Here is a 17486-nt window from a genome sequence, read left to right on the forward strand (position 1 = left end):
GCTGGAGACAGAGTTGATTTCAATGAAAAATGTTCAAATTTGACATGTTTTTCTACTTTTTTATGCATATATACCTTAGAAAGGTAGAAATAGGTTGTTTCTTGTTCATTTCAAAAGTAATTATCATAGCAGATGTTATTTCAAAGTCAAATGTACATTTACATATCCTACATGTAATCTTAATGCAGACAATTAAATAGAGGGGGGGGGGGGGTTCAATTATGTAAACACATCTAAATATCTTTATGAAATAAAAAATAAAGGAAACATAATTGTATACTTTTATTGAAAAACAAATTTTCACAGCAATTATGAATTTCTTTAAACAGCCTTAATTTTGTTTTCATAATTTCTTATCAAAAACAAACCACAACATGGCATGATGCTTTCTTCAAGTTCCATTATTGTTCATGCATTATCGGATTTAATTTGAATTACCAGTAAATAGTCTGTAGAACACAAGGAATATGCATGTGGATAGAGGTGACAGGTTAATCTCAGGAGCTGACCCACAAGAATCAACAGGTACCGGTAAAAGCCATGTGGTAACAAGAGTCAGTTTTGAGCTGAAATAAATAAAAAAAATAATTAGCTGTGTTTACATACATGTACTAGTAATAGCTGTGTTTACATTAACATATGCATAGTATTTCTGTAAAAAATACACTGACCATGCAGTGTAATAAGTATGACATATCCCAATACATGACATAACATTTAGGCAGTACAAGATCAAAAATTTGCATATCAAGTCATAATATAATATTAAAAAATTTTCATAGGTATAAACACTTATCAAATTGAGAAAGAGAGAGAGTTTGAGAGAGAGAGAGTTTATTACCATACTTGTAGTGCAACAGTCAATATTTCAATTCGTAAATTACAAACGAATATTACCCACCGAACAGCGTCAAAGTACATGTACTGGTATTAGCTTCTGGTATACCATTTTTTATCAATTCTACTGTGTATTTTTTGTTTGCAAATAAATTTAGCGAGGGTTTTTGTTTATTTTCTTATAAATTACATGTTTTAAAAACAATACTACGTGTAATAAGCATAAAACATGTATGAGTAAACTTAATGAAGAATTTTTAATAGATTATTTTTCAAAGAATGTGGTACATTACATGTATGTCAATCTTTATAATACTAGCGTATATTTCGTGCGCCATAAATTGCAAGTTTTTTGTAAATATCATTTACTTGCATGATAGGTATATATGGTCTAACCAAAATTTTCTTCATAAAGCTACAGCTGTATGTACCACATATATGTTTTGTCACAAGTATACATTTTTAAAAAAAATACCCAAATTCCAACAGTTTAAATAAACTCAACTCATTCTCTGATAAGTTCATTGTGTTTTGTGCGTGCATATCTTATTTGTCTGCTGCAACAGCAGCCAATCAGCGGTAAGCTGAATCCACAAAAAGAAAGTTTGTGTTTTAGGAGCGGGTAAATTGTTTATGCGACACTGTCAGGAAAACCACACCAAATAATAACAAGAAACATAAATATTCACTTAAATGTATTCTGTTGTAAAGTAAAGGTTTTTAACACTTATTGCATCTTGCAAAACATGTGATGACCTTAATCATCTGTCATATATCTGATATACATGTATATGTAAAAGATGGGAGAAATAACGACGGAACAAAGTGGGATTCGAACCTGGCCCTCTGAATCTCTAGTCAAGTGCTCTACCAACTGAGCTACATGTATCTGGCACCGGTATTCAAACTAGTCTGACCGTCACATTCCTCCCCCTTAAATGATCTTCACCCTCGAAGATCATCCCTGGCAGGATCGAGTTAACCTGTTAGTTCCAGGGGTTGGTCACAACACCAATATTGTAACAGGATGGGAGAAATAATGAAGGGATTTGAACCTGGGCCCCCTGAATCTCTAGTCAGGTGCTCTACCAACTGAGCTATCTGGCACTGGTATTCAAACCGGTCTGATCGTCACATATATAAAGAATTATTTTAAACAATGTTGTTCAATTAAAAATAACACTCGCAACCTTCAGTTTTTGTCTGTAATTAATCAATATTGGCGTGCGATCAGTTCTCGCCGAGTACCATTTCTCACCAGTGCATTGTTACGTCATTTTATCAACACATAAAATTATATACGAAAATATGATGTAACAGTGCACCAGCGAGAAATGGTCCTCGGCGAGAACTGCTCACACGCCAGTACTGCCAGTAGTCAGATTAAAAAAAGAGAATAAAAAATTACATTTAAAACATTAACAAGGACAATTTAAGTACACATCATAACTGCTAAACAAGAAAAATTATGTGAACTGGTAGAATGGTAGGCATAGTTCTAACTTGTAACCTACATGTACAAGTACATGTACCGGGTACCCGTTGGTCTGCTATACCTCTTTAATGATACAATGATCGGCATCATAAAGATATTAAAGTCATGTTTTAACTCTGAAGTCTGAAGTATACAATTTTATTTACTTGAAGTTATGTCTACAGGGTATTCATGACTACATTTGGAGTCCTCTGCACAAGAATATATGATATGTTTCTAATTAGACCCTGCTTTGAATTTTGAGTTGAAAATTCACAATCTGTTATTTTTTTAAATAGATAAATTCAGTTACCCTTTCCAGTCCCCCATGAACCTCGAGCGAGTCTAAACACCCATGAAACATGTAAAAATTACACGTTTGTAAACAAACACCCACACCATAACAAAAACATCTAACAGTGTGCACGTACTTACATGTACATCTATACTATATACTAAATTTTAACCAGTTAACAAGAAACTTTAAAAGGAGTAAAAGCCTCACCTTCTTCAGTAACATCCACATAAATCACACACTTTAATGTCCATCTTTTCTCCTTTATTACTCGTAGTTTTCAACGGCTGATCGTCGACAGAAGTGTGGCTGTCAGAATTTCCTCGTAAACGATTCACACGAGAAAAATATCCTCCTTAAACAAATATGTAGTATTGTTCCCTGTGCATGTTCATATGTTTCACAGCAAATTGAAAATGCATGTGTACACCGAAAGAATACACAACTTCTCTTCTGCATTACGGCTCTCTCTTTTCTACAATGCCGTTCGTTACTGTTTACATTCGGCGCGCGCGCGCGGGGGTCACAAACAGGGGCGCCCCGACAAATAGTTGCACATAGAACGTTTAAATAATGTGTGTTCATTGAATTCATAAATGATATAGATGAAAAAAATGAAATTGAATCACAACAATTTATCTAAGACGCAACACAACGTAATGCAGCAAATGTCTGGGCCTTAATGTGGCATTTGTTCGCTTGTGTGTCTATGTAGACATATTAACTCGTTCATGTACGATTCTCACATATTTGTTTTATGAAATTTGAAAAAAAATATAGGACAGAACTTGTTTAATTTGATACCAAATGACATTATTTAATATATTAACAATAACTAAATTAATTTTTTTTCATAAAATGATAACGATTTTTGCTATCAGAAAAATACGTGTATGAGCTGCTGACCCCTAATTATAGGATCCAGCCTTTTTTTCTTAATTTTAAATGAAAGCTCTCGTTACTCTAAACAACTTTTGTTCTATATGTATTAACAAAATATTTTTAGTTTAAAGGTTATAATACAAAAAGCAACAAAATTTCAGCCCCGAAAAAATCTTAAACTTTGGCGACATATAGCTCAAAAACTAACAAAGAAATTACCAAAATTTTCATGCCAGCAAAATTATAAAATGTTACCGACAATTTCGCCAAATTTCATGCATCTATCATCTGTAGTTCCCGAGATCAACTCTGGACAAAAGACCCCCCAATTTTCAATTAAAGGGCAATAACTCATAACCGGAAGTGAATTTTAAAAATTTGAAAAAAACGTCTAGAGATATTAATATCATCTACATACCCTGAAAGTTTCATAGCAATCAGACAAAAAATGTTCGCGAAATCTCGTGCACAAAATTTGCGGGAAAAAAAAAAAAATAATAATAAGAAACAGTAGAATAACAGAAGGGTTTTCCGTTGAAAAACGGAAAACCCTAATAAGAAGAATAAGAAGAAGAAGAATAAGAAAGTCGACAAAAACAATATGTCTCCCCTTTGAAAGGGGAGACATAATAATGAGAGAATCGACCACTGCTTTCTCCATCTGAAGATCATTCCGTAAGAACTGGTTGAGTACCTCCAGGGGGTTTTCTTTTTCCTGTTTTGGGATTCCATAAACCAGGAGGTTGTACTTCCTCGATCTGGCTTCTTGGTTCATAATATAATCTTTCAGTTCAGTTATTTTTGACTCCAAATGAGCGATTTTCTCCGTATCTTTCTCTATTTCTGACACCCTGTCATCTAGTTCGCCGACACGTGTCTCAACTTCGATCATTTTTTCGTTGAACATTGCCTCCAGCGAAGTGAGCCGTCCACCGAGGTTATCCTCTACTTTAGTTATTAAAGTTGACAGCAAGTCTTTCAGCTCCTTGTTCGTGATATCAGAAGAGTCGCTTGTTTCTTGATTCGACCGAATTTCCTCTGCTCCCGATGTCTGGTCTCTGCCTTTCACAAATTCGTCAAGGGGTCCGTCAGCCTTTTTTCCCCTGTTCTTTGGGGGCATGTTTGCAGTTGAAGTCTTATTGTGACTAAAAAAGTCAGATTTAAATCGAAAAGAGCCCAGTAAAAGCAAAAAAAGTTACCCCCAACTTTGGCGCGTCTCTACATCTCTCGCACGAGAACCGGAAGTCATTTTTTTATATACATATTGATATTTAAAATATCTTTTATTTCACAGCCTAAAGAATTTCCCGTAAATTCTTAAACCATATGCATAAGAATACATGTAGTTCATGGCATAGGATGCTTGATTGTTTTCTATTTAATGTAGTCTGTCCCAAGTTATTGCTTCCATCACTTTTTGATGATTTTTAATAAAAATACATATACCTGTGAAAAAAATACAGTTGAAATCGATGAAAGGGAATATATCCAAGATATCTTCATCAAACAATTATAATTTTTCACTCATAAAAGCTCACAGGAACGAAAACAAATTTCTTACGGAGATTTATAATGGGAATCGTTTACATCTTTTCTCCATTCGGAAGTACTCGGGATACCTTGCGCAATTCTTCAACGTTATCATCCGGGCTTATTAATGGCTGATGCAATGCAAAATTCCCGTAGACATTTTATTTTGGGATGTGTATTGAAACCTGAAGCGGTAGAGGGGGCGTTTCAAAACAGATAATCTGGACATTTTTCATTTTGGTGGATGAACGTAGTTTGAGCACAAAGGTATTTATGATTATCGAAATATCAAGCAAAAAGTGGTGGAAGCAAACACTCGGAACAGAGTATAGACAATACATGTATATTAAACAATACATTTTCGGCAATTAAGGTAGCAGGCGTTGCAGAAAACAATAGCAAATGCTCTGTATTTTCCCCCGCAATGTTGCATTGATAGCATATACCTTGGTACCTAAGAATTTCCGATACTCGATGTGACAAAAATACTCTTTTGTGCATGTCTGTGCATTGCATATATTTTGCACCAAACATATGACGAACTTGATCACGTTTTACCTCGACATTTGTTATGATTTGTAAAGAAGCAGCCCACTGGTAACCCCAAAGTCACCGCGATCAAAATAACCCCAAATGAGTCAAGGGAGTCAAGGGATTAAAGATTTCGGCATCCTAGTTTTTACATAACAGGTACATGTGTCTCGAATATCGTATTCGATATGTCTTCTACATGTATCAATCTAATAAAAATTATAATTTTAATTAGCTTGCTCGTCTATAATACTCACACGTTCATTTTCTTCAGAGAGTAGAATACTTCGGCTAAGTTCGGTCGTTCATCGGGAGTCTCCGACCAGCAGTGTTGAAGCAAGGCCCGTAACTCTGCAGTGCATTCTATCTGTGAAACTTCTGGTCTGAATGGTCCCATAGTGCCTGGGGCCTCTCGCACTTTCTCGATTATTTCTGTAACAATGTGATACTTTAGACCATTCCGAAGTGAAAAATACATTGTTGGTTCTGTTATTAAAATCCTCTCACTGCACGTACATGAATAAATAGAAGTGTCCATCATGACTAACTAGAGGTACTGTGAGCAAGCTCACAATTGATACCCCCCGCTAAGATAAAAATCATAATGCGTGTATTTTTCCAATTATAGAAAATATTGGATGAATCTATTTCACCGTCCATTTTCTATAAATAACAACTGCTCTATTTTTTTTAAAACTGTTGGTCATAAGCAATATTTGTGTGAAGTAAGAACATTCAATGCTTCTCCATAAGACAATGACCTGACATAAATTTTGCACTTTTTCTGCCAGTGACCTTGACCACGCCCAAATGACCTTGGGTCAAGGTCATGACGCACCCTTTGGTCCTAAGCAATATTTGTGTGAAGTAAAATCATTCAATGCTTCTCCATAAGAAAGACAATGACCGGACATAAATTTTCCACTTTTTCTGTCAGTGACCTTGACCTTGCCCGAATGACCTTGGGTCAAGGTCATGACACACCCTTAAGTCATAAGCAATCTTTGTGTGAAGTAAGAACTTCCAATAACTCTCCATAAGAAAGATATTGACTGGACACAAATTTTGTATTTTTTCTGCCAGTGACATTGACCTTGCCCGAATGACCTTGGGTTAAGGTCATGACACACCCATAGGTCATAAGCAATCTTTGTGTGAAGTAAGAACTTCAAATAATTCTCCATAAGAAAGATATGGACCGGACACGAATTTTGTATTTTTTCTGCCAGTGACCTTGACCTTGCCCGAATGACCTTCGGTCAAGGTCATGACACACCCTTAAGTCATAAGCAATCTTTGTGTGAAGTAAGAACTTCCAATGTTTCTCCATAAGAAAGATATGGACCGGACACGATTGCACAGACAGACGGACGGACAGACTGACGGACAGACGGACGGACAGACGGACGGACAGACGGACAAGGTGATTCCTATATACCCCCCCAAACTTCGTTTGCGGGGGGTATAAAAAGTATTACATGTACATGCATGTACATGTATATTGGGTAAACCCTTGAACTTTAGTGGATTTTTTTGTTAAAAGGTGTCATTCACCCCACTGAATAATGGAATTATAACAAGGAAAATAATTTTGTACGGCAAATTAATTAAAATTAAAGTACAAGATATAATAAAAAAATATTTTGGAAACACAATATTATCTTTACTGGATTCGTTGCTGCTAAATTACTAGTGTTATTGGAATTATATATGGAATTATTTTTGTACACTGAAAAAATACACAGTTTGATTATGTATGCACAATAAAATATCATCTCAAAACACGTTTTTAAAGAACATAAAAATACCTTCTGACGTAAGGTTACTTCCGTCATAGGGGGCACCACGGACTACAATTTCCTGCAGAGTGATTCCAAAGCTGTAAATGTCTGCTTTCTGATAGTTAATGTCCTTTGATTGGTTCGAGTTGAACAGTTTTCTTAACAATTCCGGGGCAGTCCATAGTAACTCTATGTATATATATGCAAATATTTATCAACGGTACAATTATCCTGTATTAGCGTGTATTAAAAAGACAAAATGTGATACTATTATAGTCTGTCCGAAGGTATCCTCGATTCACATTTTGCTTGATTACTCGCTATTCATAAATACCTCAGGATTCAAATGAAGTTCATTCAAAAGTATGAAAAATTTCCATGATTTCTCCGTAAAAACACCCCCTTTAGCTTTTCACGTTTCAATACACGGCTAAAAAATGTAATGTCTACGGGGGTTTTGTATTGCAGCACGTTGAAAAATTGCGCGATGTATTCTGAGTGACTTTCAAATGGAAAAAAAAGATGTAAACTTTCCCCATTTTAAATCTCCGTAAGAATTCTGTTTTCGTTCTTGTGTATTTTTCCGAAAAATAATGTGTCAATGACGATATCATAGAAATTTTCCCTTTCATCGATTTTAATTGCTCTTCTTCACAGGTATACATGTGTATTTTTATTAAATATCGGTCAAATGTGCTGCATAAATATCTTGGGACAGACTATAATGTGAATATTTCAACAAATGTGTAATTTGGCAAATTGTTAGGAAACTTCCTACGGATAAAACTAACTATAATACTGTACTGTACTTTTCATTTTTTCCCAAAACATTGATTATTTCCTTTCTACAGCACACAATTCTTCACACAAACCCTAATTTGAATTAAAATATTTAAGTTCAAATATAGATCAATACGAGTGGACAAGCAGCACCTACTGTTCATATTAAATGACTTCCTGTCTTGAAGTTGCTCGCGCATCTCCACATTATAGATAGAGGGTAGGCCGAAATCTGTCAGTTTCAGCATAAACCTGCTGTCAATCACACAGTTCGTACCACTGAGGCGTCCATGGTAACGTATCGGGCTAGAATGGATGTATTCCAATCCCTGTAAAACAATGTCATATTTACCGTTATAATCGGAAACAGAGACATACTGTAATCCAATTTTTATTCGCAGCGACTTTATTTCGCGATCAACTGCCGATAAACTGGTTCGCGACGACTACTGTTCGCGACCACGCCTTATTCAGACCTGTATTGTTATAAAAACTATAGACAAAGGATTGGTTCGCGGCGAGAAATATTCGCGACGACAAGGGTCCCGCTAACCTCGCGAAAATTTCTCGCACGCGAAAAAAAGTTGGTTTACAGTATATAATATATACGTCCCTGTCTGAAAGCACTCTTGTGTTTTTTTTATTGTCATCGTGTTCTACTGATACACGCCACTGTTTTTTTTTTTTTTAGGAAAAAAGGTTACATAAAAATGAATCAAATATTCCAGCATTTCTTTTGCTTTATATTTGATAATGAAAGAAAAGTAACAAAAAATAGTATTCGAGTGGATCCCAAGTCTCAAAACATCATTTCAAAAATTGAAAAAAAAATGGCCTTGCTATTAAAGCAATATGAGCTGTATTTTTAAGAATTTTATTTTGCTGCAAAAACCTGCTAGTATGATAAGATAAATAAGATTTGGGAAAATCATTAATTTTTGTCAGGAGAAAGATTTCACTTATGAGGTCAGGTCTTTGATGAATGTTTAATTTATTTGAATGTTGGTCTACGTCCTCTGGAGAAACGTTTGCTCAATGAGACGTTTCATCAGTATAACTCTGGATTCCTAATTGAACGCGAAAAATTAACATCCGCGTAAAATCGTGAGCAGCACATCTTGCAAATTTTAAAATCTTGCTTTTATTTTTCGGATATATGTAAAGTACATGAAAATATAAAAAAAATCGGCATTTGCGATTTATGTTCTCGCGATTTGATGGAAAACAGTTCAATCGCGGAATAAGATATTTACAGGATATACTATATTAAAAAAAAAACTCAATCATTTACTAGTAAACTGATCGCTTATCCGTGGCTTTTACCAATCAAGTGAGAAATTATATACATGTATCAAGATTTTTTTTTTATTATGATTGGATCTGCCTAGGAAGTGCGCAGTGGGATGCTTTGGTGTCAGTAAACTGCTCACCTTTAGAATATCCCAGATAATGGAGTACCGGAAAGACCAGTCCAAATCGATGTCGTCGTTTTCTATTATATCCTTTAAAGAAACAATTTCCATAAATTATTGCGTCGATTGCATAAAAAAAATCAAATTAATCATACTCAAAGTTTTCTATTTGTTTTACTTATAACATGTAACTGTTTATATTAAATTTCATCAAGAAAAAAAATTAACATGATCTAATTTAATACATGAGAAATATATCAAAAATATATATATATATATATATATATATATATATATATATATATATATATATATATATATATATATATATATATATATATATATATATATATATATATATATATATAAATGACGGGAAACGGCAAGACAGCAGCATGACACAAAATTCAAGATGCATTTCTTTTAACTTGTATTTTGTATAGAGCTGGAGATATTGCTTTGCATTGTACATGTATCATGTTCAAACCATATCTAATGTCGACATTTTCGTCATAGTTACATGCAATTCATTGAGCAAAGTTTTGGAGCTTTGGGAAATATGGGTCGTGTTTGTAAAGATTACTTGACAAATCATTGCATGAATTATTTGCTAGCTCTGAGAAATACCTGTAAGCTGCCTCTAGGACAATACTCCATCAGGACTCTATTGTCGCCATTTTCAATTACAACTCCAATAAATCTAGCTATGTTCGGATGCTGGAGGTGATACAACTGAAATAATGGAAGATTGAAATACACGATGTCATTTCTCTGTTGCAGAGAAACTTTAATTTCCATTTCCCTTAATTATTTAATTATTAATTATTCATGCATCCTCTTCATCACTTTTAATATACGGTTAAACTCCGGTATATGTTTAATTAAGACATACACGATAACAAATCAAAACAGAATTCAGGAGGTGTTATCTGCGAGAACCATCAATCAAAAAAAAAATCTGAATTTTGAATGGGATACATGTAAAAAGTAGCCAAGGAACGCGTAAATGCATGAGGATAAGAACACAACAACAATAGTGACAAATTTTTGTCATGCAATTTTTTTTGGTGTGTTCATGAATCATTGATACACGTGTATTTCATATTAAAATGATCGTGACCATTCTTAGGCTGTATTTACCTCATTGAGATGAAGAGATTTGCATAAATAAACGGTGAAATACCGAAAATTTAGAGCTGAAATACTTTATAATAGTTTATGACCAAAAATATCACATGTGAAGGTTTAAGGTAGACCTGACGGTTAATTTGTTGACAATTAAGCCACGTGACATTAAGTCGTACGCCAATCAATGCCTATACACACTAACAAAGTAATGGAATGAAAACATACTTCCAAAAGAGTCGATCAAACGATATATATATTTCCATGAAAACAGGACAATTTGTTCGTCCTGACACAGGACTCTTTAAGACCAATCAGATTAGAAATCTTCTGAGAAGCCTTCGGGCTTCGAAGGATTTGATCACGTGACCAATCAAGTTATATCCCGGAAAATTTTAACACGCTGTTTATTTCATATTTGACCGTCACTAAAAAGGACAAATGAACAGAATACTAGGTTCAAACCACAGGCACCTGAGGTTATGAATTTTTCTCATAATAAAAACATATCCTACACCTAATAATGAGTGTATTATTACATGTACATGAAGGTACAGGGTACTTTTTAGTAAGAGAAAAAAATTATGATGTCAGGTGCCTGTGGTTTAAATACTACACGTATTCAGCTCTTCCGAAACCACGTGATAAGGCATCTTCACAATAATATATTCTGTTGACCGCAATCTTGACAATGAATTACCACCCAGTAAATGAAATAGTGCGGAAAATTACACATTAAAAAGTACAACCAAGTCTACAACACTATGCCAGATAATCATGCCAGTGCCAAGGTGGCATTTTTGCACCCGTCTAAGCTGCATGTATCGAAAAATTCAAATATGATACATAATAAACTGCTAAAAGAGTTAATAACCTGCCAGGTGAGACATTTACCTCTAAAAAATAAATTTCAATTAGGATAAAAATTTTCCAGTGGGGAAAAAATTACCAATAGGATAATTGAAATTTTCTTCCGGAATAAAAGAATTCCTATCGGAATATAAATTCCGATAGGATATTAACAAAACTCCCATAGGATTTTAAAATCCGATAGCGAATTTTAATTTAGAAAAATTACCCTTCTGAATCTTTTTCCTCCAGGAAATATTTTCTCCTAAAAAAAATATATTTCCTATGAGAGTTTAAGAAAATCCTGAAGGATTTTCAACATTTTCTGTGGAAAAATTATTTCTCCTTTGAGAATAAACATTTTCCAATGGGATACTCATTTTAAAAAGTAAATATCTCATCTGTCAGGTTAGACACAATAAAAACAAAAGTGGTTATATACTCTCTAGACAATGGTCTATCATTTGGTATATATGGATTTTTAGGAAACAGCATCTTAAGCGGGTGCAAAAATGCTATCATGGCACTGGCATTATTATCCAGTACAGTGTCCTACGCTTAACAATTATTTTGTTCATATGAAAATTAATTTTCGAAAATACATACAAGTATGTATATGAAACCTATTAATCTGTTCGTGATGATATACTGGTGTAAACAAGGTCAGCACCTGTGTTAGGTGCCAGTCGCGCCATACAAGTACTATAGAGACTGTATGATTATTAGTGACGCATATATATTATATTTTTAGCTAGGAACAATCTTTTATCGCGTGAAACGATTTTAACACATTGATACTTTTCTATCAATATAAAAACCTTGTGTACTCTTATTCTTCTTTACGGTTATGATATATCTTATATATAAATACGTTGGTAATAATGCTTGTGTAAATATATATAAGTGATTTTTTAATTCCATGTTCGTTGATAGCTTTTCCGGTAAAAGATGCTTAATATTCAACACATTGTACTTCATGACAACAAGTATAGGCAAAAGAAAACAAGTTATATTTTTTGGCTGTTAAAATATCCGGATTCTTCATTAAAGATGCTCTGTAAAAACAAAGAATATAACACACTTCTCTTAACTCTCGTAAAACCTCCTTGTTTTGTTCTACTGTTTTTAGCTTCAACTTCCGGATGGCTACCAAGTTTCCTCTACACATTCCAACCTGCGTGAACAGCTGTTGGAACTCCGCATCGTCTCCCTATATAAATGAGCACTACGTTTAGCAGGTATCTTGTGAGAAAAACATAATTTAAACGTTTTATAGCTAGATAGTGAAATCACCCTTCAAATTCACAAGATATCAATGAGTCATGCAATGTTCATTATAATGACGTACTCCTTTTCTGGTGTAAAGAAAATACGAAATAAGCAAAAGTCGACATTTAACATGAATTATTTCTTCGTGTTTGTTAAAACACACATATTGACTTAAGTAACTAAAGACATTGTGCTTTTCTTCGTGTTTGTTAAAATACACATATTGACTTAAGTAAGGCATTGTGCTTTTGCAAGGTTTAACTATAGAAAACACGAAACCCAGGTGGTGAAACCGCCCACCTGAGCAACAATATCCTACAAAAGCATTAGACCGTCTTTAGAGTATCAAATGCAAACCATCAAGACAACTTAGTAGAGTACCTTGATTTTCAAATACTTTCAGAAATTTTTCTGAACAAAAACTAAAGTTTAACATTGTAATGAGATAGAATAAGATTTTTAAAGATAATTTTTCTAGTATTTTTATAATTCATCCCCACTGTGACCCAGTCTTTCCCCTAGGGATCATGATTTGAACAAACTTTAATCTACACTACCCAAGGATTACCTTTGACGAATGTTCCGTCAGAATGGAGAGTCTAGACTTGGACAGGAAGGAGCCATGCAGTGCTCCGTCCCCTTTCTTGATCTGTAGCTCGTCTTGGGAGACAAGGAATACTTTTTTCTCTAGCTCAGCATCAAAACGAATCTTTCTGTGAAATTAAACATGCGTAAACAGTTATCTTTTATGGCAAAATTTATAATCTGCATATAGTTTTGCATTATATTCGAATATCCATGTAATCTAACCTATTCTATGGTTTTTTCTGTCTTCATATTTCTACCTGGTTGTATTACATTTCTTATTTGACAATTTAAGAATTTGCCGCCTATAAAGTTATATTTCACGGTGTACATCTACGCCGTTTGTGTATGACACTCATGCAGTCGGGATCGATGAGTTTTGTCTTGCGAACTTCTATTAATTGGGATTGCTAACCTTTTATCTGCTTTTGTTTTAACTACATAAGGAAAAAATCGGAAGCACAGAAATAATCTTAAGAAATATCAGATCGCGTGTCAAAATACGCAGAAGCGCTGGGATCAAAGTCCTTATATATATATACGTGTACTACAAGGGGATCGGGTTCACAAAACAACAACAATGTCTATCGTCTGTAGCTCAAGACTCGTCTGGTGCGTTTGATCTTCAAGAAAAACTGGAAAGCAACCAGATAAGGTGAAAAGTAAGACAATGCATTTCCTTTAAGGTTCAATTTTGAATCAACATTTACAGTACAATGATATCGTGTTTCATCTAAAGTCATTAGTCGTATTGAAACACCAAGAAGCTGTTTTTATTAATCTTAATTTGTATCAAGTTCACAAGTCATAGGTACAAGAATAGAATTAAGACGACGTCTTTTTTCTTGATTGACCGAAAGGTTAATTACAAAGTTGAAATATCATCGATCCACCAGGTAAATGCGCATGTCGAAGAATCAGCAGGCGACTAAAGATACAGTACAAACTCTACTAGTTGGCTTGTTCTTGAACTTTGAAATTTCTTTATTGCTAGTGCTTTCGAGCGCTAGCAACTACACTAGTCTTTTTTTGTGTAATACGCCAGCTCAACTCCATAGTAGGGGATTCTGGGAATACTGTACTACTGTAGATAAATTGTACCATTTCAATTTCGTTTTATCATTTTCACATGAAGTTTTGTGTGTTATTGTAAATGGTAAAAAGTAACAGTAGATTAGGTTTTATAATGCGAAGTTATTTTCAATATTATGATAAATAGCTGGCTGTATCTTAATTTTCTTCAAGCTCGGAAAACAACTTCGGATATGTTTTTTGAGCTTGCCGGAAAGGCCCGAGAAGATACGATTGCCACAAAACAGTACTAATGGTTCTTGAAATTTTTTACCTCGAAATTGAAATTACAGTAGATACATAATGAATAAGGCATATGTCATTGCTGATGTGAAGCCCATTCTAGATTCACAGTATATTGAGACCCAACTCCAGCACAATTCCAGTACACCACTGTGCCTTCCTATTTAATTAATTGATTCAGAAATATAAACCAATGTTTTAGAAATCTGCTTCTGTGTTTTATGATGGCTACAGCGCTAGCTCACCAATTTTTTTTAAAAGATAAGCTTGTTAACTTTATACAACCTTTGAATTTATTTGATAAGAGAAAAGCTGTTAATGTGTTGACAGTATCCATAATCCACTTATCAACCCTAAATTAATAAACACTATAATGTATTTATACAGAGAAATGGGAACTATTAATGCAATTTTATGCAAAAAAGATGACTAAGATCAACAGCTGGTATTTCTTTTCATAAATCATCAAAATCATCAAAAAACCTCTCTGGTATAGTTTTTGTTATCACAAAAAAACACCTCTAATATTCTTTAATAATGTAGGAGGAGTTCTCTGTACAATAGGGGAACGCACCTAGCAGCCATCCGCTCGTCCGCCCGCCCTTTTCAAAACTTTCATAACCGGATATTTTCCTTTGGAAAACCCGGTTTAAAAATGATTGAATAATTAATTTATAAAATTCCTATTTGGTCACTGGGATTCTCATTTTCAAACGATTTTCCTGATATCCACTTAGGAACACTTTTAAATATAAAAGAAACCCCACCTACATCAAATATCTATGACGGTAAAGTTATATAACTTTTGTGATTAAAATCAGTATGGTATGATAAAAAATGAATCATTGCCAATAGTCTGTAATTGGAACCATTGTCATTCCGTTCAGGTATTTGATCATGTTTTTAACAGCTGATATATTAGGCAATATGTGAGGTTTTTTTTAATCGAGATTCAATTTTGCTGGGTTTTTTTGTCCTACTTAATTTATTTTACAGTTTCCTGACATCATCGTTCCAAAAAGAGGCGATACTCTTTTTCTGTAAAACATTGACATTAATCCTTTTTCACTTTGTGGTTAATCGTACTCGGTATTTGTACCCATGTTATTGCAACGCAAATTTTACCTTATTACGATTAAATTAATAAAAGAAATGAAGTTTACAATTATAATACTTTAATGGGATCAACCACCAAAATTGACATGGGAACAGATTATTATTTGAGGTATATTACCTGTACTACCAGGTTATTATTTGAGGTATATTACATGTACTACCAGGTTATTATTTAAAGTATATTACCTGTTTTACCAGGTAATTATTTGAGGTATATCACCTGTACTACCAGGTTATTATTTGAGGTATATTACCTGTACTACCAGGTTATTATTTGAGGTATATTACCTGTACACTATGTATCCCACAATGGCTGATATAACTAGGAAGATAACAAAGGATAGGGTCACCGGAAGCAGAATATCGGGAGGCTCTGTAAAAGAAAATTTAATATCTGTCATGGTTGCAAATGTTGTCCTATTTAAATTTTATTAACAATGAATTCTTTCGTAAAGTGCTAAGAGTAAATAACAACGTGACGTAAACATTTATATATCAATTAAATAGTAACCGACGTACTTTGAAAAAAAAATCACACAATACATTGCCTTGTTTTTTAGAAATGTTAAGATGTGACTATGAAAAGTGAAGAGAATTTCAATGCTGTGTTTCAACGATAACCTTCCGATAGTAGTCATAGTACTGAAATTGGTTTTTGACATAGACTTTCTAAATAATGTACCCGAACAAATGTGTGCATCAGTTTCCGGTAAGAAAGCGCATCTATAGTTTATGCAAAGTCATTTTAAGTCAAGATAAATTTTGACGATTGTTCGACTTTGTATAAAGATTGAGATTGTCACATACCACAGACAATAAGTACAGAGACAGTGTCATACAGCGGCTACGCTCACTGCAAACACTTGTCTGCTGTTCCCGTCCCCTACTCCACCTTTAACTAATGAACTAATAAAATATGTTTCTTTGATTTTCTCAGCTAACATGAGCGACTCTTTAAAATGAATGGGTTTCCAATATATTCAAAACTTAATGCAGATACCTTGGATGATACATTTATCGTTGCGAAATCCACATCGAGGCACATCCGGCGGTTTACCGTAAGGCCAGTTGATTTCTACGCCAGGCACTTTAGAGTACAGCTGTGTGGCTCCCCGAAATCTGCCAATCAACTGTGAAAAATAATCTGTTTAAAATCGGAAGACAATGTGGCCGCTTCAGGTGGTGATGAATAAAAAGAGTGGGCGGACAAATGAAATATCAGGGGCAAAAGTTATAATTCACGCACTGTAAAAATTTACATTTATATACCAACATACCGCGAAGTAGTAATATTATTATGGGCTAGTTTGATGGTTACAAAAAATGCCATTTATTTAGAAAAGTAATCAATAAAAGTATTTATTAATAAACTAAACAAAATATGTTGATGATTTGATCAACAGAATATGTAGTCATCTTGACAGATAAGTGTTGTAAGAAATCAGTTACCGCGAAGATTCTGGTGTTAGGGTCTTGCATGTGGAATATGTCGAAGTCGGCAATCCTGTCCCCTAATGCATCTATTGCCACTGGCCCTGTTATTCCTGCAAGCAACAATTTCACAAGAAAATCCCATGACTGAACTTAATAACGTCATAATTAAGTAGTAACCCAATGGCATTCATTTATAAACAATATTTAAGTCATGTGCACGTGGATTTTGACTTCTTCCATTTCTTCTAAGAAATTCCTTTTACGTGTAAAGA

At 34.1% G+C, this 17486-nt stretch overlaps 1 protein-coding gene and 1 long non-coding RNA gene across 2 annotated transcripts in view; both read right to left on the reverse strand.

Moving 5' to 3' along the window:
* LOC105346626 (atrial natriuretic peptide receptor 1) overlaps window positions 1-17486 on the reverse strand; it is a 41339-nt gene that overhangs the window by 12683 nt on the left and 11170 nt on the right. Inside the window, exons 6-15 of the mRNA XM_066078452.1 lie at window positions 17230-17324; window positions 16781-16910; window positions 16069-16153; window positions 13334-13478; window positions 12578-12706; window positions 10150-10254; window positions 9541-9612; window positions 8268-8439; window positions 7358-7519; window positions 5807-5981 (exon numbers count right to left, since the gene is read on the reverse strand). Coding sequence (XP_065934524.1) covers window positions 5807-5981; window positions 7358-7519; window positions 8268-8439; window positions 9541-9612; window positions 10150-10254; window positions 12578-12706; window positions 13334-13478; window positions 16069-16153; window positions 16781-16910; window positions 17230-17324 — 1270 coding nt within the window. The remainder of the gene's footprint in view (window positions 1-5806; window positions 5982-7357; window positions 7520-8267; window positions 8440-9540; window positions 9613-10149; window positions 10255-12577; window positions 12707-13333; window positions 13479-16068; window positions 16154-16780; window positions 16911-17229; window positions 17325-17486) is intronic.
* On the reverse strand, window positions 269-3514 carry LOC136273620 (uncharacterized). The gene is made up of 2 exons (XR_010711786.1): window positions 2817-3514; window positions 269-566 (listed from the first exon to the last, which is right to left on the reverse strand). It is a non-coding gene; the product is annotated as an uncharacterized lncRNA (long non-coding RNA).

The sequence above is a fragment of the Magallana gigas genome, chromosome 3, assembly GCF_963853765.1.
Source record: "Magallana gigas chromosome 3, xbMagGiga1.1, whole genome shotgun sequence".
NCBI lineage: Eukaryota > Metazoa > Mollusca > Bivalvia > Ostreida > Ostreidae > Magallana > Magallana gigas.